The 24,685-nt window shown below is 35.8% G+C and overlaps 1 protein-coding gene across 1 annotated transcript in view; it reads right to left on the bottom strand.

Moving 5' to 3' along the window:
* Positions 1-17,755: 17,755 nt before the first annotated feature.
* Positions 17,756-24,685, bottom strand: part of TMEM168 (transmembrane protein 168) — a 55,693-nt gene continuing 48,763 nt past the window's right edge. Inside the window, exon 5 of the mRNA XM_022582920.3 lies at positions 17,756-23,008. Within this exon, the coding sequence (XP_022438628.1) occupies positions 22,461-23,008 (548 nt within the window). The 3' untranslated portion in view covers positions 17,756-22,460. The remainder of the gene's footprint in view (positions 23,009-24,685) is intronic.

Here is a 24,685-nt window from a genome sequence, read left to right as displayed (position 1 = left end):
TAGTGTCCTCTGCCCTCATTTTCACAGAAGTCCACATCGTGTGTTGATTTAAATGAAGATAATAATTCCATTGTATTCTATAAAGTTGTTGTGAGGATTAAATGATATAAACTAGAGCACTGAGCAAGACTTTAAGTGTCAGAGGTGAAAGTCTGCAGGTCAGTCTTCTGTTAGAGAGGGAAGAACCCACTGATGGTTCACTAATCCAATTAATGAGTGGCTCCATTTTAAAGATTCTTTGAGGCTTCCTGCAATATACTAGAATTCCTCCAACTATTCTTCTATGCTTTTGATGAAAGAAAACATTTTACACTCAATTTGAACACTTCAATTGAAGAGAGATAGCACTTTGGTTAGAATTAGGCTTCTGAGCCAGACCACCTAGATGGGATCCTTCCCTTTCCTACCGAAGGATCCAGGTGATTTATTTTTCCCTTCTGCCTCATTTTCTCATTCCTGAAATATTGATAATAATAGTACCTCCTTCACAGGATTGTTGAAAGGATTAAATGAGTTAACATATATCAAGGCTTACAACAGAGGTTGGCTATGTGAGCCAATGTTAGCTATCCTCTAGGGGTAAAGTAAAAAATATCTCCCATATCAACCTGGCTTCTGGAAAATTATTTTTTACTTAGTTCCAGTAACAGCAAAGCTAGCCTTAACAGTTTTGTTCACCACCAACTATAAGTAAACTAACAAAATCATGTTTAAAACCTAGTTTTCTACTTACTTTTTAAAATATGGCTCTCTATTAAAAGGAAAAAAAAACTATTCCACGCAACTCTACAAAGCTCAATGGATTATTTACTGAGTCTATAGAATTGGCATTTTAGAAGCCGCTTTGAAAACTGATGTCTTTGGCTCACTTTAATCGGCTTTGTTTTGATGTGCAACAATTTCCAAATCTGTTTTCTCTCTGTCAATGACAAATATGTTGGTGATGCAGATGGCCACACTGTAGTATTGTCAGAAACCTTGGCTGAAAGATGCTGTGGAAATACAAAAAAAGAAAACAATATTGCCCCATTTTTCCAAAAATATCTTCATGATATGTTGACAATTATTAAGGTTATTTCAAATAGAGTGGCAATTATAGCTGCCACATTTGACTTTGATAATCAGTAATTTGTATCACAAAACAATTCTTGCTCATCAGCTTTATGTTTCTTCTCCGTGAATTATTCTTTAAAGTGCTTTATACAGATGATTCAGTGAGCATCACCATGGAACTAGTTCATCTTATAAAGCTTAATTTTAAATGTATATAAAGAATGGGAAGAGCTCATAAATGATGAACATAGGCATTAAAAATCAATTGCTGATAGAACTTGGGCATAAAGTTAATGAGGCAGTTCATGTTTTCTGGTAACTTTTCATCTACTGCATGGGAATTTCCATTAGAAACAGAGTTTAAGGTCCAGTGTGTCACCCATTTATCTTTTCTAGTGACGATTTTTCTTTCTCCAACTTGTTCTCTTGTAATGGTCTTGGGACAAGCTAGAGTCACTTCAGCATTATATTGAATAGTATTAAAATACAGTTACAGATCAGTACAGAAGGCATTAGGGATCAAGCAGTAAAGAAGTGATGGAAATAAACGTGAACATACCTGGAAATAAATGACTTGAAGGAAAACAATCAAAGTCTTCCTTTTTTATCATTTGAGCAACAAAGTTCTCATTTTGTGGTAAATAGATAATGCAACCCTTATTTCTGAAAGAGCATAAAAATAGATTGAATACTTGTAAAGCGCAATATGGTTGGAAGATAACAGTGCTGTGTAAAGAATCATAGCCAACACGAGTTTCTTCCTGGAAAGTCATTAAAAAAGAATTGATTAGCAAGTTTGATATCCTTTGGCATAAATTAGATTTTATTTTGCACAAATCTTGGCTGGAAATGAATTTGCAAATTATTATGTCTTCTAATGTACTTATATTGTCCTCCGGTATAAATCACTTCAGAAATGAAAACTACTTTTAACAATAAATGAATGCATATTCTTGGCAGAATTACATGAAGATCTAAGTAGAAACTGAAATGCATATGCACCGTGGGCCACAAAATGGAAAAATATAAGATGCATAGCATCTCCATAAATGCTTGCTTTGAATATGAGTATCTTTGCACAGGACTGTAGGTTAAGTTTGGTACATTTGTTTTAAAGATCTATTTATTTAACTTGAGGAATCTCAGGAATTTTACTTTTTAAAAGTTGGGTTTGTTGCAAATCGTTTGTCCCTCTGTTTCTTCTGGGCGGTTAAAAACTTAAGATATAGTTAGATAACATGACCAAACCTTGTTTATTAAATGGTAAGAATTGTGTCATGGTTGGATGCATATTCTGGTTGGGATGAGTTTGAACTGTTTTGAATCCTGTTTGGTCACTTACCGCCTGAGCAACCTCAGGCAATCCTCATCTCCAATTTGGGTATACAAAACCCACCTTGCAGGTTCATTGTGAGGATAAAAAGACAGGATGCATGCAGAGTGCCTTGCTGGTGCTGAGGGTATCTAAAGCATCCAAGAAGTAGCATTTTTATTTATTTATTTTTGCGGTACGCGGGCCTCTAACTGTTATGGCCTCTCCCGTTGCGGAGCACAGGCTCCGGACGCGCAGGCTCAGCGGCCATGGCTCACGGGCCTAGCCGCTCCACGGCATGTGGGATCTTCCCGGACCGGGGCACGAACCCGTGCCCCCTGTCAGCAGGCAGACTCTCGACCACTGCGCCACCAGGGAAGCCCAAGAAGTAGCATTTTAAAATTTCCAATTATGGGAACTTATTAAGGAGAATTTCTTTGGACAAAATAAAGTGATTAGATCAGTTATTCTTTTCAATCATACACCCATGAACTGTCCTCAAGAGTCTTAAAACAGTAAATGTGGGTTTAAATTTACCATTTTACTGTTTTCTGTCTATTCTGCTCATGCTATGTTCTATTTTTTCCCCTTTCTTGCTTTTCTATGAAGTCATTAAGTATTTTAATTACACTTTTTTCTCTGTTAGTCTGAAAATTTGGCAATTTTTGTTTACCCTAGATAGAAATGGTAAGTTAATTAGTACTTTAACCCTCCACAGGAAAATACAACCAATATGCTATTATTTACATATGCTTTCTATTTTAATACTCTCTATACTTTAAACATCAGGTTATTATTATTACTTTACATAGTCAATGTTCATTTAGATTTACCATGTATTTATGGCTTTCTTTGGAATTCTTTCCTTCTTACATAGCTAACCTTCTAAACCATGAATGTTTCCTTCTGCCCAAAGGATATACTTAATTCCTTCCTGAAGTTCTGCTGGTAGTAAATTCTCTAAATTTTTGCCCAACAATATCTTTATATCATCTTCATGCCTGAAGGATATTTGTGCTGGATGTAGACTTCTATGTTGGTCATTATTTTCTTTCAGCACATTGATTTCATAGTTCTATTGTGCTTTGATTTTTCTTGCTGCCCTTGCTTAAGTAGAGTTGTCAGTATACATTTTGCCTCTTTGAAGATAATCTATCCTTAAATAAAAAACTAGTTGCTTTAGATTTTTCTTTGTTTTTTTTTCTGCAATTTCACTGGTATGTCTACATGTAGATTTTTTAAAATTTTATTTTGATCAAAATCCATCATTAAAATAATTCCTTTTCACATCACAGGTAACATTATAAGATCATTCCTACTTGCAAACACCTTACTTGCAAAAAGCTAGTTATAACCATAATTTTCTACAGTCCTAATACCCATTACACTCAAAGAAAACAATAATATCTGGACTTATAAAATAAAGGAAGCTGGAAATCTTTTTAGTTATTTTCCACCTTTCCCTGAATAACAAACTGAATATAATAGTGCTTTTCTTAGCTTTCCATTCCTATAGGTGTGAGGTTAAAAACAAAGGGTAACTGACTGACCAAGGATTCAAGGAAAGCAATTGAATGGTTTTAATGAAGCTTTTTTTTGACCATCCAAAGCCAATTGGTCCTGAGAAAGGGTGTATGAAAACAAATTATTCTGAAGAACTTTGATGTTGAATTTAAAATATTTTTAAATTACCCTGTGACTTTTTTCTTGACCCAGCAGTTATCTAGAAGTATGTTACTTTAAAATATTTTAGGATTTTTGTAGATACCTTTTCATTTTTGATTTTTAATGTATTCCTGTTTTCATAGAAAATGTTTTGTTTGATTGCAGTCATCTGTAATTTAATGAGACTCGTATTTTGGCCCAGCATATGGTCTATCTTGGTGAACCTTCCAGGTGCACTTGAAAAGACTATATACTCTGCGGTTGTTGACTGTAATATTCTAGAAGTATCATTTAGGTCAATTGGTTAAAAGCGTCAAATCTTGTATAACCTTACTGATTTTCATCTAGTTATTCTAGCAGTTAATGAAAGAGCAGTGTTTCAGTCTCCAAATACGTTTATAGATTTTGTCTTTTTTCTTTGTTTCTGTCAATCTATGGTTCATGTATTTTGAAGCTCTGTTACTAGGTGCATGCACATTTAAGTCCTTTTAATAAGTAGATTGTTTTTATCATTATGAAATATTTCTTTTTCTGGAAATGCCCTTTTTCTTCAAATCTGCATTGTCTGATATTAATATAGTCATACCAGCTTTCTTACAGTTAATATTTGCATCTTTTCTCCATCCGTTTCCTTTAAAACTATCTGTGTCTTTATAATTAACATGTGGTGTTTTGTAAACAGCATATTGTTGGCCTTGGTTTTCATCTAGCCAAGTGGTTCTCAATCAGGGCTGATTTTGTCCCTCAGGGCACATTTGGAAATATCTGGAGACAATTTTGGTTGTCATAACTGAAGGGAAAGGGATGGTGTTACTGGTATCTACTGGGTAGAGCCCACAGATTCTGTTAAATAGCCTGTAGTGCACCTCCTACAACAATTACGTGGCCTAAAATGTCAGTAGTGCTGAGGCTGAGAAACTCTGATCTAGTTTGAAAAATCTCTGACTTTTAATTGAAACCATTACTTCATTTACATTCAATATAATTATCAATAGGGTTGATTTTAAATCTGGCATCTCACTATTTGTTTTCTATTTTTCTTAATGGTTCTCTGTTCTTCCTTTCCTAACTTCTTTGGAATTAATCAAATATATACATACATACACATATATATGTATATATATTTAGTATTCTATTTTATCTCCTCTACTGATTTATTAAAATATGCCTCTTTGTTTTTTTCTTTTCTTTTCTTTTTAACAGCTTTATTGGGGTATAATTGCTTTACAATGGTGTGTTAGTTTCTGCTTTATAACAAAGTGAATCAGTTATACATATACATATGTTCCCATATCTCTTCCCTCTTGCACCTCCCTCCCTCCCACCCTCCCTATCCCACCCCTCCAGGCGGTCACAAAGCACCGAGCCGATTTCCCTGTGCCATGCGGCTGCTTCCCACTAGCTATCTACCTTACGTTTGTTAGTGTGTATATGTCCATGACTCTCTCTCGCCCTGTCACAGCTCACCCTTCCCCCTCCCCATATCCTCAAGTCCGTTCTCCAGTAGGTCTGTGTCTTTATTCCTGTCTTACCCCTGGGTTCTTCATGACATTTTTTTTTTTCTTCTTAAATTCCATATATATGTGTTAGCGTACGGTATTTGTCTTTTTCTTTCTGACTTACTTCACTCTGTATGACAGACTCTAGGTCTAGGTCTATCCACCTCATACCTCATTACAAATAGATCAATTTCGTTTCTTTTTATGGCTGAGTAATATTCCATTGTATATATGTGCCACATCTTCTTTATCCATTCATCTGATGATGGACACTTAGGATGTTTCCATCTCCGGCCTATTGTAAATAGAGCTGCAATGAACATTTTGGTACATGACTCTTTTTGAATTTTGGTTTTCTCAGGGTATATGCCCAGTAGTGGGATTGCTGGGTCATATGGTAGTTCTATTTGTAGTTTTTTAAGGAACCTCCATACTGTTCTCCATAGTGGCTGAACCAATTCACATTCCCACCAGCAGTGCAAGAGTGTTCCTTTTCTCCACACCCTCTCCAGCATTTATTGTTTCTAGATTTTTTGATGATGGCCATTCTGACTGGTGTGAGATGATATCTCATTGTAGTTTTGATTTGCATTTCTCTAATGATTAATGATGTTGAGCATTCTTTCATGTGTGTGTTGGCAGTCTGTATATCTTCTTTGGAGAAATGTCTATTTAGGTCTTCTGCCCATTTTTGGATTGGGTTGTTTGTTTTTTGTTATTGAGCTGCATGAGCTACTTGTAAATTCTGGAGATTAATCCTTTGTCAGTTGCTTCATTTGCAAATATTTTCTCCCATTCTGAGGGTTGTCTTTTGGTCTTGTTTATGGTTTCCTTTGCTGTGCAAAACCTTTGAACTTTGATTAGGTCCCATTTGTTTATTTTTGTTTTTATTTCCATTACTCTAGGAGGTGGGTCAGAAAGGATCTTGCTGTGATTTATGTCATAGAGCGTTCTGCCTATGTTTTCCTCTAAGAGTTTGATAGTTTCTGGCCTTACATTTAGGTCTTTAATCCATTTTGAGCTTATTTTTGTGTATGGTGTTAGGGAGTGATCTAATCTCATACTTCTACATGTATCTGTTCAGTTTTCCCAGCACCACTTATTGAAGAGGCTGTCCTTTCTCCACTGTACATTCCTGCCACCTTTATCAAAGATAAGGTGACCGTATGTGTGTGGGTTTATCTCTGGGCTTTCTATCCTGTTCCATTGATCTATCTTTCTGTTTTAGTGCCAGTACCATACTGTCTTGATTACTGTAGCTTTGTAGTATAGTCTGAAGTCAGGGAGCCTGATTCCTCCAGCTCCTTTTTTCGTTCTCAAGATTGCTTTGGCTATTCGGGGTCTTTTGTGTTTCCATACAAATTGTGAAATTTTTTGTTCTAGTTCTGTGAAAAATGCCAGTGGTAGTTTGATAGGGATTGCATTGAATCTATAGATTGCTTTGGGTAGTAGAGTCATGTTCACAATGTTGATTCTTCCAATCCAAGAACATGGTATATCTCTCCATCTATTTGTATCATCTTTAATTTCTTTCATCAGTGTCTTATAATTTTCTGCATACAGGTCTTTTGTCTCCTTAGGTAAGTTTATTCCTAGATATTTTATTCTTTTTGTTGCAATGGTAAATGGCAGTGTTTTCTTGATTTCACTTTCAGATTTTTCATCATTAGTATATAGGAATGCCAGAGATTTCTGTGCATTAATTTTGTATCCTGCTACTTTACCAAATTCATTGATTAGCTCTAGCAGTTTTCTGGTAGCATCTTTAGGATTCTCTATGTATAGTGTCATGTCATCTGCAAACAGTGACAGCTTTACTTCTTCTTTTCCAATTTGGATTCCTTTTATTTCCTTTTCTTCTCTGATTGCTGTGGCTAAAACTTCCAAAACTATGTTGAATAAGAGTGGTGAGAGTGGGCAACCTTGTCTTGTTCCTGGTCTTAGTAGAAATGCTTTCAGTTTTTCACCATTGAGGACGATGTTGGCTGTGGGCTTGTCATATATGGCCTTTATTATGTTGAGGAAAGTTCCCTCTATGCCTACTTTCTGCAGGGTTTTTATCATAAATGGGTGTTGAATTTTGTCAAAAGCTTTCTCTGCATCTATTGAGATGATCATATGGTTTTTCTCCTTCACTTTGTTAATATGATTTATCACATTGATAGATTTGCGTATATTGAAGAATCCTTGCATTCCTGGAGTAAACCCCACTTGATCATGGTGTATGATCCTCTTAATGTGCTGTTGGATTCTGTTTGCTAGTATTTTGTTGAGGATTTTTGCATCTATGTTCATCAGTGATATTGGCCTGTAGTTTTCTTTCTTTGTGACATCCTTGTCTGGTTTTGGTATCAAGGTGATGGTGGCCTCGTAGAAGGAATTTGGGAGTGTTCCTCCCTCTGCTATATTTTGGAAGAGTTTGAGAAGGATAGGTGTTAGCTCTTCTCTAAATGTTTGATAGAATTTGCCTGTGAAGCCATCTGGTCCTGGGCTTTTGTTAGTTGGAAGACTTTTAATAACAGTTTCAATTTCAGTGCTTGTGATTGGTCTGTTCATATTTTCTATTTCTTCCTGATTCAGTCTTGGCAGGTTGTGCATTTCTAAGAATTTGTCCATTTCTTCCAGATTGTCCATTTTATTGGCATAGAGTTGCTTGTAGTAATCTCTCATGATCTTTTCTTTTCTTTTTGTTTAAGGAGTGAAGCAGTCCTTTTATTCTTTAAAAAGTCTTCTCCTTGGTGTGTGTGTGTGTGTGTGTGTGTGTGTGTAGTCTTTTATATATATAGTCTAGTCCATTTGGAAAATAATGTTCTAATTTATGCAAATATAATATATATGCTATAAATGTGTTATATAATATGTATTGTAAATTAGATATTAAGTATGTAAAATAGAGCATTATTTTTCTTTGTTTTTGTTTTGTTTTTGTTTTTCACACACACACACTGTATTTTATTTTTATAAGAGATAGACTGACACCAAGCATTGTAAATAGATGACCACAACAAAAGCAACAATGATTGCAATTACCAAACACGAAACACATTCATACTATGTCATAATATTGACATTCAGTCCAGTAATCCTCCACTGTAACAGCTTCTTTACTTTGCAGTGAAAATTGATTTGTATATTTTTTGCCTGAGTCCTTGTGGGATTTTTTTTTTATTCAAACAAAGTTACAAAAATTATAATCACCCTCATCAGTTCACTCAGTCCTGTGTAATTAATTTTTTTTTCATCTTGATCTTTTGTTAGCACTTTTATGAGTTCATCAGTTTTCCATTAGAGTTCTGAAAATGCTTATTCATTCAGTTAGGCAGTATAGTCAGTTACCAAAAACCTGTACTTGTCAGAGACTTTTCCATGAATTCCTTGATGATGAAACCCTTTTATAGGAAAATATTTGCAAAAGCATCAGGGTACACACAGAACTGTCTGTAAATGACAAAAAACTTAGAAATGACCACGGTTAAAGATTTGATGAAAGTTCATAATAATGCAATTGACAAGGAAATTTAGTTATTTCTGAGATATACATTTTAAAGTAATAACTAGAATTATGACTTATAACATTATACCAGAATATATAAAATTTTTAGAAATTTCATGTAATGTCTGAAACATTTATATTAACACATTTCCATACAAATAACCCAAAGAAAGTTTAATATTAGTTATTTTGTTTGTCTGTTTGTTTTTTTATACTGCAGGTAGTTACTAGTCATCCATTTTATACACATCAGTGTATACATGTCAATCCCAATCACCCAATTCAGCACACCACCATGCCCACCCCACTGCGGTCTTCCCCGCTTGGTATCCACACGTCTGTTCTCTACATCTGTGTCTCAACTTCTGCCCTGCAAACTGGCTCATCTGTACCACTTTTCTAGGTTCCACATACATGCATTAATACACGATATTTGTTTCTCTCTTTCTGACTTACTTCACTCTGTATGACAGTCTCTAGATCCGTCCAGGTCTCAACAAATGACTCAATTTCGTTCCTTTTTATGGCTGAGTAATATTCCATTGTATATATGTACCACCTCTTTATCCAACCGTCTGTTGATGGGCATTTAGGTTGCTTCCATGACCTGGCTATTGTAAATAGTGCTGCAATGAACATTGGGGTGCATGTGTCTTTTTGGATTATGGTTTTCCCTGGGTATATGCCCAGTACTGGGATTTCTGGATCATATGGTAATTCTATTTTTAGTTTTTTAAGGAACCTCCATACTGTTCTCCATAGTGGCTGTATCAATCTACATTCCCACCAACAGTGCAAGAGGGTTCCCTTTTCTCCACACCCTCTCCAGCATTTGTTGTTTGTAGATTTTCTGATGATGCCCATTCTAACTGGTGTGAGATGATACCTCATTGTAGTTTTGATTTGCATTCCTCTAATAATTAGTGATGTTGAGCAGCTTTTCATGTGCTTCTTGGCCATCTGTATGGCTTCTTTGGAGAAATGTCTATTTCTGCCCATTTTTGGTTGGGTTATTTGTTTCTTTAATATTGAGCTGCATGAGCTGTTTATATATTTTGGAGATTAATCCTTTGTCCATTGATTCGTTTGCAAATATTTTCTCCCATTCTAAGGGTTGCCTTTGTCTTGTTTATGGTTTCCTTTGCTGTGCAAAAGCTTTGAAGTTTTGTTAGGTCCCATTTGTTTATTTTTGTTTTTATTTCCATTACTCGAGGAGGTGGATCAAAAAAGATCTTGCTGTGATTTATGTCAAGGAGTGTTCTTCCTATATTTTCCTCTAAGGGTTTTATAGTGTCTGGTCTTACATTTACGTCTCAAATCCATTTTGAGTTTATTTTTGTTTATGCTGTTAGGGAGTGTTCGAATTTCATTCTTTTACTTGTAGCTGTCCAGTTTTCCCAGCACCACTTATTGAAGAGACTGTCTTTTCTCCACTGTATATCTTTGCCTCCCTTGTCATAGATTAGTTGACCATAGGTGCGTGGGTTTATCTCTGGGCTTTATATCTTGTTTCATTGATCTATATTTCTGTTTTTGTGCCAGTACCATATTGTCTTGATTACCGTAGCTTTATAGTATAGTCTGAAGTTAGGGAGTCTGATTCCTCCAGCTACGATTTTTTCCCTCAAGGATGCTTTGGCTATTTGGGGTCTTTTTTGTCTCCATACAAATTAAGATGATTTGTTCTATTTCTGTAAAAAATGCCATTGGTAATTTGATAGGGGTTGCATTGAATCTGTAGATTGCTTTGGGTAGTATAGTCATTTTCACAAATTTGATTCCTCCAATACAAGAACATGGTACATCTCTCCATCTGTTGGTATCACCTTTAATTTCTTGCATCAGTGTCTTTTTTTTTTTTTTTTTTTTTTTTTTTTGCGGTAAACGGGCCTGTCACTGTTGTGGCCTCTCCTGTTGTGGAGCACAGGCTCCAGACGCACAGGCTCAGCGGCCATGGCTCACGGGCCGAGCCGCTCTGTGACATGTGGGATCTTCCCAGACCGGGGCACGAACCCATGTCCCCTGCATCGGCAGGCAGACTCTCAACCGCTGCGCCACGAGGGAAACCCTCATCAGTGTCTTATAGTTTTCTGCATACAGGTCTTTTGTCTCCCTAGGTAGGTTTATTCCTAGGTATTTTATTCTTTTTGTTGCAATGGTAAATGGGAGTGTTTCCATAATTTCTCTTTCAGATTTTTCATCATTAGTGTATAGGAATGCAAGAGATTTCTGTGCCTTAATTTTGTATCCTGCAACTTTACCAAATTCATTGATTAGCTCTAGTACTTTTCTGGTGGCATGCTTAGGATTTTCTATGTATAGTATCATCTCATCTGCAAACAGTGACAGTTTTACTTCTTCTTTTCCAGTTTGTATTCCTTTTATTGCTTTTTCTTCTCTGATTGCTGTGGCTAGGACTTCCAAAACTATATTGAATAATACTGGTGAGAGTGGACATCCTTGTCTCGTTCCTGATCTTAGAGGAAATGCTTTCAGTTGTTCACCATTGAGAATGATATTTGCTGTGGGTTTGTCATATATGGCCTTTATTATGTTGAGGTAGATTCCCTCTGTGCCCACTTTCTGGAGAGTTTTTATCTAAATGGGTGTTGAATTTTGTCAAAAGCTCTTTTTGCATCTATTGAGATGATCATATGGTTTTTCTTCTTCAGTTTGTTAATATGGTGTATCACATTGATTGATTTGCATATATTGAAGAATCCTTGCATCCCTGGGATAAATCCGACTTGATTGTGATGTATGATCCTTTTAATGTGTTGTTGGGTTCTGTTTGCTAGTATTTTGTTGAGGATTTTTGCATCTGTATTCATGAGTGATACTGGTCTGTAATTTTCTTTTTTGTAGTATCTTTGTCTGGTTTTGGTATCAGGGTGATGGTGGCCTCATAGAATGAGTTTGGGAGTGTTCCTTCCTCTGCAATTTTTTGGAAGAGTTTGAGAAGGATGGGTGTTAGTTCTTCTCTAAATGTTTGATAGAATCCACCTGTGAAGCCATCTGGTCCTGGACTTTTGTTTGTTGGAAGATTTTTAATCACAGTTTCAATTTCATTACTTGTGATTGGTCTGTTCATATTTTCTGCTTCTTCCTCGTACAGTCTTTTAAGGTTATACCTTTCTAAGAATTTGCCCATTTCTTCCAGGTTGTCCATTTTATTGGCATAGTGTTGCTTGTAGTAGTCTCTTAGGACGCTTTGTATTTCTGTGGTGACTTTTGTAACTTCTCCTTTTTCATTTCTAGTTTTATCGATTTGAGTCCTCTCCCTCTTTTTCTTGATGAGTCTGGCTAATTGTTTATCAATTTTGTTTATCTTCTGAAAGAACCAGCTTTTCATTTTATTGCTCTCTGCTACTGTTTTCTTTGTTTCTATTTCATTTATTTCTGCTCTGATCTTTATGATTTCTTTCCTTCTGCTAACTCTGGGTTTTTTTTTGTTCTTCTTTCTCTAGTTCCTTTAGGTGTAACATTAGATTGTTTACTTGAGATTTTCTTGTTTCTTGAGGTAGACTTGTATAGCTATATACTTCTCTCTTAGAACTGCTTTTGCTGCATCCCATAGGTTTTGGATCATCATGTTTTCATTGTCATTTGTCTCTAGGTATTTTTTGATTTCCTCTTTGATTTCTTCAGTGATCTCTTGGTTATTTACTAACGTATTGTTTGGCCTCCATGTGTTTGTGTTTTTTACGTTTTTGTCCCTGTAATTGATTCTAATCTTAGAGCATTGTGGTCAGAAAAGATGCTTGATATGATTGCAATTTTCTTAAATTTACTGAGGCTTGATTTGTGACCCAAGATGTGATCTATCCTGTAGAATGTTCCATGCACACTTGAGAAGAAAATGTAATCTGTTTTTGGATGGAATGTCCTATAAATATCAATTAAGTCTATCCAGCCTAATGTGTCATTTAAAGCTTCTGTTTCCTTATTTATTTTCATTTTGGATCATCTGTCCATTGGTGTGAGGTGTTAAAGTCCCCCATTATTATTGTGTTACTGTTGATTTCTTCTTTTATAGCTGTTAGCAGTTGCCTTATGTATTGAGGTACTCCTATGTTGGGTGCATATATATTTATAATTGTTATATTTTCTTCTTGGATTGATCCCTTGATCATTATGTAGTGGCCTTCCTTGTCTCTTGTAACATTCTTTATTTTAAAGTCTATTTATATTTGATATGAGTATTGCTACTGCAGCTTTCTTTTGATTTCAATTTGCATGGAATATCGTTTTCCATCCCCTTACTTTCAGTCTGTATGTGTCCCTAGGTCTGAAGTGGGTCTCTTATAAACAGCATATATATGGGTCTTGTTTTTGTATCCATTCAGGAAACCTGTGTCTTTTGGTTGGAGCATTTAATCCATTCACGTTTAAGCTAATTATCGATATGTATGTTCCTATGACCATTTTCTTAATTGTTTTGGGTTTGTTTTTATAGGTCCTTTTCTTCTCTTGTGTTTCCCACTTAGAGAAGTTCCTTTAGTATTTGTTGTAGAGCTGGTTTGGTGGTGCTGCATTCTCTTAGCTTTTGCTTGTCTGTAAAGCTTTTGATTTCTCCATGGAATCTGAATGAGATCATTGCCGGGTAGAGTAATCTTGGTTGTAGGTTCTTTCCTTTCATCACTTTAAGTATATCGTGCCACTTCCTTCTGACTTGTAGAGTTTCTGCTGAGAGAGATATCAGCTGTTAACCTTATGGGAGTTCCCTGTATGTTATTTGTTGTTTTTCCCTTGCTGCTTTCAATAATTTTTCTTTAATTTTTGCCAGTTTGATTACTATGTGTCTCGGCATGTTTCTCCTTGGGTTTATCCTGTATGGGACTCGCTGTGCTTCCTGGACTTGGGTGGCTATTTCCTTTCTCATGTTAGGGAAGTTTTTGACTATAATCTCTTCAACTATTTCCTCTGGTCCTTTCTCTCTCTCTTCTCCTTCTGGGACCCCTATAATGCAAATGTTGTTGCGTTTAATGTTGTCCCAGAGGTCTCTTAGGCTGTCTTCATTTCTTTTCATTATTTTTTCTTTAGTCTGTTCTGCAGCAGTGAATTCCACCATTCTGTTTTCCAGGTCACTTATCCGGTCTTCTGCCTCAGTTATTCTGTTATTGTATTCCTTCTAGTGTAGTTTTAATTTCAGTTATTGTGTTGTTCATCTCTGTATGTTTGTTCTTTAATTCTTCTAGGTCTTTGTTAAACATTTCTTGCATCTTCTCAATCTTTGCCTCCATTCTTTTTCTGAGGTCCTGGATCATCTTCACTATCATTATTCAGAATTCTTTTTCTGGAAGGTTGCCTATCTTTGCTTCATTTAATTGTTTTTCTGGGGTTTTATCTTTTTCCTTCATCTGGTACATAGCCCTCTGCCTTTTCATCTTGTCTGTCTTTCTGTGAATGTGGTTTTTTGTTCCACAGGCTTCAGGATTGTAGTGCTTCTGCTGTCTGCCCTCTGGTGGATGAGGCTATCTAAGAGGCTTGATGCGAGGGACTGGTGGTGGGTAGAGCTGACTGTTGCTCTGGTGGGCGGAGCTCAGTAAAACTTTAATCCACTTGACTGTTGATGGGTGGGCCTGGGTTCCCTCCCTGTTTGTTGTTTGGCCTGAGGCAAGCCAACACTGGAGCCTACCTGGGCTCTTTTTGGGGGCTTATGACAGACTCTGGGAGGGCTCACACCAAGGAGCACTTCCCAGAACTTCTGTTGCCAGTGTCCTGGTCCCCACAGTGAAACAGAGCCACCCCCCGCCTCTGCAGGGGACCCTCAAACACTAGCAGGTAGGTCTGGTTTAGTCTCCCTTGGGGTCACTGCTCCTATCCATGGGTCCCGATGCTCACACTACTTTGTGTGTGCCCTCCAATAGTGGAGTCTCTGTTTCCCCCAGTCCTGTCCAAGTCCTGCAATCAATTCCCACTAGGTTTCAAAGTCTGATGCTCTTGGAATTCCTCCTCCCATTGCCGGACCCCCAGGTTGGGAAGCCTGACGTGGGGCTCAGAACCTTCACTCTAGTGGGTGGGCCTCTCTGGTATAAGTGTTCGCAAGTCTGTGAGTCACCCACCCACCAGTTATGGGATTTGATTTTACTGTGATTGCGCCCCTCCTACCATCTCATTGTGGCTTCTCCTTTGTCTTTGAATGTGCGGTATCTTTTTTGGTGAGTTCCAGTGTCTTCCTGTTGACAATTGTCCAGTAGCTAGTTGTGATTCTGGTGCTCTCGCAAGAGGGAGTGAGAGCACGTCCTTCTACTCCTCCATCTTGGTTCCTCCTCTGCCTCTTTGTTTTAACATTACTGTCCTGTTCATTAAAGTCATGAAGTATTTATGCATATGTATATATGTATACATATACACATATAGATATACATATATGTGTGTATGGGCACTTAGTAAGGGTACTTAGTTTCCTAATGCTCAAATTGTCCCAGCTCTCTGGAACTAACATATTCCAGGCTCATTAGAAGTAATCAGTTATTTCTCCAAAGAGCCCTGGATCCTTTCAGTGGAGAATAATATGCAGAAGCCATGATCTGGGATCTAGGTGTGTTCATTGCTATGGGGGCACTGGTAATCTCAGAACTTCTTAGTAAACAAAGCTAGGGATTACGTGTATAAAAACATAAACACATATCCTTACACATATTTACATCTTATTAATTTCTATATCTAATACTGTCTCTTCGACTCCAACACCTTAGTGATATTCTAGCTCTCTCCATTTCCATATTTGCAATTCCCTTCTTCAACAGAAGAATCTGCTCCCATCATCTTAAATATATTTTCATGTTTGATAAATCCGTGCTTATGTAACCAATCTCCCATTATCATCTTTCCCTTGTCCCTGGTGTGGATGTCCTCCTTAGTCTATGCCAGATAGCTCCGCTTTGTGGTTCCTGCCACACTCTGACACCCTATGCTAGGGACTAACCCTCACCCCCAAGTACCATCCTGTGATTTAAAGTTTTCTGACATATTTATTAGTCCTAGAATATCCATTTGGTTTGAAAATTCTTGTGTGCTAGTAATCTACAAGTCTATCTTTTGACTGCTCACTCTTGATAATGGGTCCAATTCCTCCCCTCTTCATGTCTTATAATTAAAAAAATGTATTCTGTATTATGCATATAAGAACAGTGAAAAGTGTAATTTGTGTCTGTTCAGAAATGGCATGCTTTTCATTCTAGGTGGTTTAGGCGAGGGACTTACCCTTCCGAATCTCCCACAGGTTTACCTGAGCCAGAACTGGGCAGAAGCTTTAATCAGATTCAGTTCACCTTCAGTTAGCCCAGTCCCTAACTTCCCATGCCTCATCTGCCAAGATACTGAGTGATTTGATCTTTTTAGTGTTTGAACTGGAATAAATCTGTTTTACATAGTTCAGATTCATATTTGATTCCAACCCTGGCAATTAAGTGTGATGTGCAAAGCTGCATGAATTCTCTTCGCTTATGAGGCTCTCCTCCACTGCCACTTTCTTGGCAAAATTCCAGGGAAAGGGGGCAGAATTGTTGGGTCAAGTGCTTACTGCCCTTGCAGACCCATCTCACCAGCCCATAATGCTGTCAAAAGTTTGCCTGGTTTCCTCTTTCCTGCAAAATCTCCCAGTCCATGGCAGCTCCGATTCTAACATACTAGCACTCAAGGCAGGCATTTGCCCCAGGTATAGAAGCTGCTGCAGTCTCTGCTTATTTATGAAGAAATTATTGCTCTCTGGGATTTATTTCACCTAGATTTGCTTGTATGTACTATTCTGCAGCAGCTCCAATAAAGAGTATGTTTATTTTAACCTGGAATTTTTCTTATGTTTCCGCTGGATCAAAGTTCTTTTGTATTTTATATACTAACCAGAAGTAAAAGTCAATTTCACCTTTTTTTTTTTTGCGGTACGTGGGCCTCTCACTGTTGTGGCCTCTCCCGTTGTGGAGCACAGGCTCCGGACGCGCAGGCTCAGCGGCCATGGCTCACGGGCCCAGCCGCTCCGCAGCATGTGGGATCTTCCCGGACCGGGGCACGAACCCGTGTCCCCTGCATCGGCAGACGGACTCTCAACCACTGCGCCACCAGGGAAGCCCTCACCATTTGGTTTTTTAAAATGAAACTTACTTTGGCTTTGAGTTCAAGATAGTGAACACATGCCTCTATATCTTCTCCTCCAGTTTAAAGGAATAAACAGGTTACTATACCATCAAGATGTAGGGAATGGGGTATCTATTATCAGACCAGAGATTTCAGCACACATCCAAAGACAAAATGGATAAAAGAGTATGAACTGGGTGGCAGAGAAAAGCAAGCACTAGCCTAGCAGCCTCCCAGAATATGCTTCTGGGGAGGTGTGTCTGAGCAGTCCAGTACAACCCCAGAAAGGCTCTAGCATCAGAAACTGCTAGAAAATTAAGGAAGGAGCTGAGAAGTGGGGCTGATATTAGTACAATAATTGGAGGTCTTTATATTGACCAATTGCCCCTCTTCCCTATGCTTACATGCTTATAGCCAGGTGTCTACCCCCTTGATAAAATACGCAAACAGTTCTCTAAAGAGCATGTAGGTATATATACCCGAGTAAAACCTTCCTTTTCTTGGTATGTGGGAGTCCCCACAACATAAAATCTGGCTTAGAGCTGAGTTTGAGACCCAACTTCTTATCCATAGATGTGTCATGTGGGGAAAGTTACTTAAGTTCATTGCCTCAGTTTCCTCATTCATAAAATAAAAGTACATCCATCACAAAAGGTGGTTGTGAGGGTTTAATGAAATCATGTATACAGAAGTGGTTAGCACAGTGCCTAGAACATAAAAAACATTCAACAGATGATAGCCATTGTCATTTTTATTGTTATTGATGAATTAGTTTTATGTAGAAAGGAGGAAAGGAATCCAAAGGTTAGGTTTTGGAAAGAGTAGTATCTCTTCTAATTAGATAGCAGAGAAATAGGTGAGAATGGGTATGAATGCATGGGGATGTAGATTACAAATCAAAATCCTCACCCCACTTTCCTTACCAATACCTAGTTGTGTAGAACAAGAAATCAGTATGTATAAGGACTCCAAAGAACCTAGAAATATCTATTATAAAACTGCATTAAAACAGTACACACCTGAAGTTCCATATATATTCAAACAAAATTATTATTTTTTTTTAATTACTTTTTTAGCGAAAATTCATCGTGCTATTTGTGTTTCCAGGACATAAGATAAAGGATTTTTTTTTCTTTTTAATAGAGAGTATCATTAACATCCAAAATTGTGTCCAAAGAATCTTCAGTGTTCTGCAGTAAGGAGAACAAAGGACCTAGTGCAATATTAAAATTGCTTTGAAGTCTTGTGATTTACACTAAAAATTAATGCAAATATTGCTCAGTACATTGGTATGTTTTAATATAAAAATATTTTTACTTCACATGGAGTAAATATTGCTGATCTAGGGAGATATGCCATGTTTCTCACTGACCCTGCCACACTGATTTAAGATAGATCAAGGTTTTTAGGTCCAGACCAAACAGTAACAACAGAATTTTACTAAACTTGTCTACTTACTCTACTTATTTTAAGTTCATACTTAAAAAAAAAAATACTGTGAGGTCATCACACAAGATGATTGGCCAATTTGATTTTTAAATCAATCAAAAGGGTTTTTACATATTAAAGAAAGCTTAGTGATTAGCCTACAGATTTCAATTTTGAATCATCTTTGGTCTAAGTAATATTTCCTAAAAAACATAAATGTAAATTACTTTATCAACAAAATAGTTGCTCGGAACAATTGTTGCTTAAATTTCATTGTATTATACTGTACACCTATGTGTTGCAACTAGTGAGGATACTCCAAAGCTGATATAATTTTAGTTTCCCTAACTTGTCCTGAACCTGCTTATGTTCACAGGCCCACTTTTTTTTCTGATTTTACAGTCTAGTTGTCAGTGACAGGCACAGCCAAATTCTTTCTTTGCTCATCTGTCAGACTTTCAATAATTTCCATTTGTGATAAATCTCCAACCTGTCTATATGTTTCTAATGGGAAATCAATGAAAGATTCAACCTTAATCATATTGGAGACATGAGGAAAAGGGACTCAACCCACAAAAAGCCACTTTTTGGTGATTGATATCAGCTATGTTTTCATTCAAACAAAGTTTTTCCTTCCCTAATCTTGATCCTATGGCTCTTTAACTACAAATGTGATATTAGTTTTCCTTTCACTGATTCTGTAACTGTCTTTGGTAATTATTAATTTAATGAGGATCTTGAAATAATATCCACTTAAGGTAAAACTGTCAAGAAAATGTAATAATTTACAATCAAGTTATTCCAATTTCTCATTAGGAGTCTAAATTCATTCACTCAGTCAAAAATATTTTTTAAATAATAAGGATTATAGGCAAGGCACTCTTCTGGGTAATTGTGTACCAGAAATACCAAGATGTGCAAGCCTCTGCCTGAAAAGAGATGACAGTCTAGTTACTTCCCAACAGAGGAGATGTTCAAAAGTACTGACAGATCTAACTCCTTTGAGCACTTACTATCAAATATACTTAATCACATGCTTAAAATTAAGCCATTTTCTTTTGGCATACATAATATTAACTATCACATCACCTGTGGAAAGGTAATGTAGAACATTATTTTGAAAGAGACTATGCTCTAAATGTGAAAGGATACCTATAAAAAATGCAGTATCCAAAACAGCAAATATATTCAAGCCAAAATTTACAAACAAAATGTACAGTTACAAATAGACTTTAGTGAAGATTTTACTCCAAAAAAATTCTACCTACTAATGCATTAAATATAAATGCATTTGAATTAGCAATGTAACTTTTAAAAAGTATGTAATTTATGAAAACAGTGTTCATAAAAATGGTTTTCTGAAAAAGGTCTTGTCTATAGAATTTCATATTTATTAAGAAGAGTGAGATAGAAAGCTATGCAAAGATAAATCCAAATATCCCAAAAGAGTTTAGTCAGAGCAAATTAAACTTTTGAATGAAATAATAGCATAACTGAGAAATTATGAGAAAAAGAACTTGACTCCTTATCACATAACAGTGTATACATTTAAAAAAGATTTTTTAGAGGGGAGTCTTTTATGGTTTTAGCAAGGTATCATATAAGGAAATAAATTAAGTCAACATTATGTTGAAAAACATCTCCATGTTATCTCTTTTTAGTGGAATGGTAAAATTTTGCCCTAACATAAATTCTATCACTTCAAGTAACTCCTTCCTAAACATGATATATAAAATGGAAGCCATAAGAAAATTAGTCTCATTGTCAGGTCTGTTTTTTAATCTTTAGGTAAAAATAACCAATCAATTTAGCCTTCCTGTAATATTCCTTCTCCATACTATCATTTATCATACTTGAATGTTTTTAAATAGGCACCTTTAATTTAGGATGCCATCTCCTAAGAGTCATTTATAGTGTCTTATTTGTTTGGGTAGGAGAATTCATCAAACTTAATAAATAGGCTCAAGTCACATTTTTAGCCCAGACCTTTTTTGGTTGTACTTTATAGAAAATATTTATCAAAATATTAGCTTTGTGGCTGTAAAAATGTCTGCTACCTTTTGAATGTGATTTTTAGTAAAATCTTAGTATCACTTTATAAAGAATGCAGGATATACTTTTATGTTTGGCTTTCTCAGAGTAAAGAGATACACTTTAGTTAAAGCTAGTTGGCTTAATACTGGCTCAGAATTTAAAACAAGATTTTACTTAACATTAATTAAACTGTGTTTTTTAGCTATAAGCTCATAATTTTAACACTTGGCTTGTCTGCTACACTATTTTTGAATAGTAATGAAACACTATATACTATTTCATTTGGATGATGTTTATATAAATATGTAACCAAATATTGGAAAATTTTAAATCAACCTGCTACTAACCATGAACTCTAATACTTGGACATTTTTTATGACTCTCTCTCTTAATACACTAAAACATTCAATAACTGTTATTTGCACATTATGTGAAAAATTAATTTTTGACAAAATTTTATTCAGAACATTAGGAAAATCATACTCAAAACGCAGAAATAATCAGACTATATATAACAACGCTGCATAGATAGTGGTATACAAGTTCCCTGACGCTAAGTGACTTCTTCCTAACTAAAACTTCAAGTCACCAGGTAGAAGATGGTAGAGGCATTATTTACTCTCTCTGAGGCTGGAAAAAATGGCTTTAATGGTGAGACGTCACACCATTTAAACAACAAAGATTAGATTATCCCCCAATTTAATTCTATTCCCTTCTTGTTATTTCTCAGAGATGAAAACTTAGAATGTAAGGATTATTGGAAGGGAATAGGAGGTAAATTACCTCTTAGGAGATACCCTGATCCATGCCTGCTTTAATCCGAGAAAACACTGAATTAAGTTTTAAAAATTACAACCACACCATTATGCTTAAGTAAAATTGCCAGTATGAATACTTTTTTACATAATACATTACATGTATACATGAAGAAAAATGACCTGTTTCCAATCCTTTGACCTTCAGTAGAAAAAGGTGTTACCACTAATGGGGATCTGAAAAATAGTTTTCATGACAGAGCATTAACTCTATAGAGATCAAAATCATTTCTCAGTACTGAAAATAGCCTAAATCAATGACAAATGGCTAAATTTCTTAAGATTACTTTTTGAAAGGGAAGACAATTTATTTGGAAGGAATTTGTAGCTGGAAACATTGTTCATTAAGAAAACATTGTTACCCTGAGAAAGACCCTTAAAACTGCCAGTGCTTTCATAGGCCCCTAACAATGCATGAAGGAGCAATTTGTAGGCTCTAGCTTCTTACAGTTACCTATATGAAGAATGTCTTGACCTAAACAGTGATTTGGGCTTCTCTGTGATACCGATAACAGGTCATAGCCAAGTAACGAAACGTGATGGACTACAAGCAAATTTTGCATTCATTTTAAGCAGACTTCTTCCTTTTCCCTTGTCTAAGAGAGAGCTTGTAATTCTTCAAATGGCCTTGAACTCAAACCTACTGTTCACAAAAACTAATCTTCTGTAAGCAAATTGGTAGTTTTCTTACAATAGTAAACAAATTGTCTGGTTTACATTCTTTAATCTATGCCTAGAAAATAAGGCATTAGTAATTCTTCATTGGCCACTGCAGAGCAGAGTGTCTTCTTTCTAATCAGAGGCATATGCAAACATTCCTCAAAGTGCATTGTTATTATTTTTAACATCTCTTATGCATTTACAAAGTCAACATTTGTGACTCCCTACATATTTTTAGTATAAAATAATGCTTATTCCCAACACCTTACATATACCATAATTACTGGAGAAAAGACAAAATGAGAGCAGCTACAGAAGTAACAAGATATTTTTTACAAATAAAAATACAATATGCAAAAAATGGCAAGTTAGTGATAACTGGTAGAATGAACTCTCAACAATATTCCACTTTGGGTTCCAAATTAAGATTTGACAAGTTTGAAGCCTTGTCCTGTGTCCAGCACGGTAGGAAGAAACCAACTCATTTTTAATCTTTTCAAGCACCTAAAACAAGTTTTGCAGATCCAAAAAAGGTTCAGACCACACAACCAATTTGCCAAATGCACTAGTGGATATGTAATACGAGGAAAGTACAACATCCAGTGCTTGGCCACATCGCTTCCCGTTGGCAAATGCAGAGTGTAGTCACTCCACCGTTTTGACACGCCATACACTGCTTTCACTGTGCGTCCCTTTTCAGTCCAGCAGATGTTATTAGTGGAGTTGCAGTTATATTCTACCCAGTCTTTTGTAAAGTCACCCAGCTGCGGTGGGTCAGCTTCTTCAATATCTATTGTTTTTGTCATCTCTGCTCCTTGCACTGCAATATACTGGTCGTTGATTTTTCTCACTTCTTTCACCCAGGGGGTTGAATTCTCACTGTCTAATATGATAATAAGTCGGGAACAGAAGGAACCATTCTTTTCTCGCCACCATTCTAAAAGTGTGTCAAGGCGTAGTATGTCTCCACCTGTGAACAACAGAAAGTTCAGTAGAGCAAGAATTTCTGAAGTGTCTTACTAAGAATACTCTTTTGTCTTAAGTGTATTTTCTTTAAGTTCTTAAAATATGTAAGAAAAAAAAAGAGGGAGCCTTTTTTTCAAAGTATCTCTTTCAGAAGAATTTTTAAAAACAAAAAACAGACTTTCAGCTTCAGGTAAAAAAATCAAACCAAAAAAAAAAACCAAAACACCCCCAACACCCCAATCATCCTGTTATTCACATTAAAGGGGTATGCTATGATAAAATAAGAAAATTATTTTATAAAGTTCAATTTAGTGAAAAAAATTAAAATTATACAGCAAAGCAAATATTCTACATCGGGGCAGCAAATTATGGCTCGTGGTCAAATCCAGCCTGCTGCTTGTTTTGCATAGCCTGAGAGCTAAGAACTGATTTTACATTTTTAAATGGTAAAAAAAATTTTTTTAAAGAGAAGTTTGTGACATGTAAAAATTATAGGAAATTTATATTTCATATTTCTATAAATAACATTCATTTATTTATATTCTGTCTATGGCTGTTTTTATACTACAATGGTAGAGCTAAGTAGTTGCAACAGGGACTTTATGGCCTACCAAGCCAAAAATATCTGGTCCTTACAGAAAATGTTGGCTCACTCCGTTCTACACTTCTAATAAATTAACTTATCTCCTCATATGTAGTTACCTACGAGATGAAAAACACCCTTCCTACCAGTAACAAGAATGAATTTGGAATGGGTTTATTTTTAAATCAGTTTTATACCTGAACAACAATAAAGGATTAAAAAAACATATACCAGAAAGGTCTAAAGTAAATATATTTCTGACTTAAAAATATATCTTACAGCTAGTATTTACATGTGGTTCATTATGGATGGGTTTTTTTTTGCATTAACTTTTGATTTTTAAATATATTGCATTAAAGTGTTATCTTCATCATTTAATTTTTAGCACCCTCTTAAATTCTGTGTCCCAAGCAACTGCCATGCTCACCTCACCCTAGTCCTGGCTCTGTCTCAAATGGTATTCTAATCCAGTCATTCCAATTCTAGGAATTTACCCTAAGGAAAGGGCAGAAATGCAGACAAAATATTACATATAAAGCTCATCTTCCCACTGCTATCTAAGATAGTGTAAAATCTGAAACTACTGGGGGAACGGATATAAATTATGGTATAACCTTATGAGAAGAGGTTTATAATAAATATTTATAAATATATTTTAATGACAAAAATATCTATGATATTAGAAAAAGCATGACACAGAAGTGTATCTACAAAAATAACAGCAGTAGTTATTTCCGGGTATTTGGATTTCAGGTGGTGTTTGTTATACTTCTTTATGTGATCCAAAATTTTTATGTTGAATATATGTTACTTTTATAATTAGAAAAAAGTTTTAACATGCTACAATTTACTAATACAAGTTCCAACAACCTAACTTCAGAATATGTATTTTTAACAAGAGCAACCATGCTCTTTGCTAAACTATCAAAATGACAATACTGAAGAGATAGAGATCCTTTAGAATTTGGATTCTATTAATAATATGACCTATAAAGTCAGCGTATATGACATTCTTTATGAATAATTAATATTCTTTTATTCATCAGCCTGCTGTATCTTAGACTGTGACAATGAAAAATTTGTTTCATGAACTGCTCT

The sequence above is a fragment of the Delphinapterus leucas genome, chromosome 9 (genome assembly GCF_059928025.1).
Source record: "Delphinapterus leucas isolate spDelLeu-1000000601 "Yukka" chromosome 9, BTC_Dleu_Yukka2, whole genome shotgun sequence".
NCBI classification, from domain to species: domain Eukaryota; kingdom Metazoa; phylum Chordata; class Mammalia; order Artiodactyla; family Monodontidae; genus Delphinapterus; species Delphinapterus leucas.
Note: the sequence above shows the minus strand (reverse complement) of the source record. Positions and strands in the feature narration are given on the sequence as shown.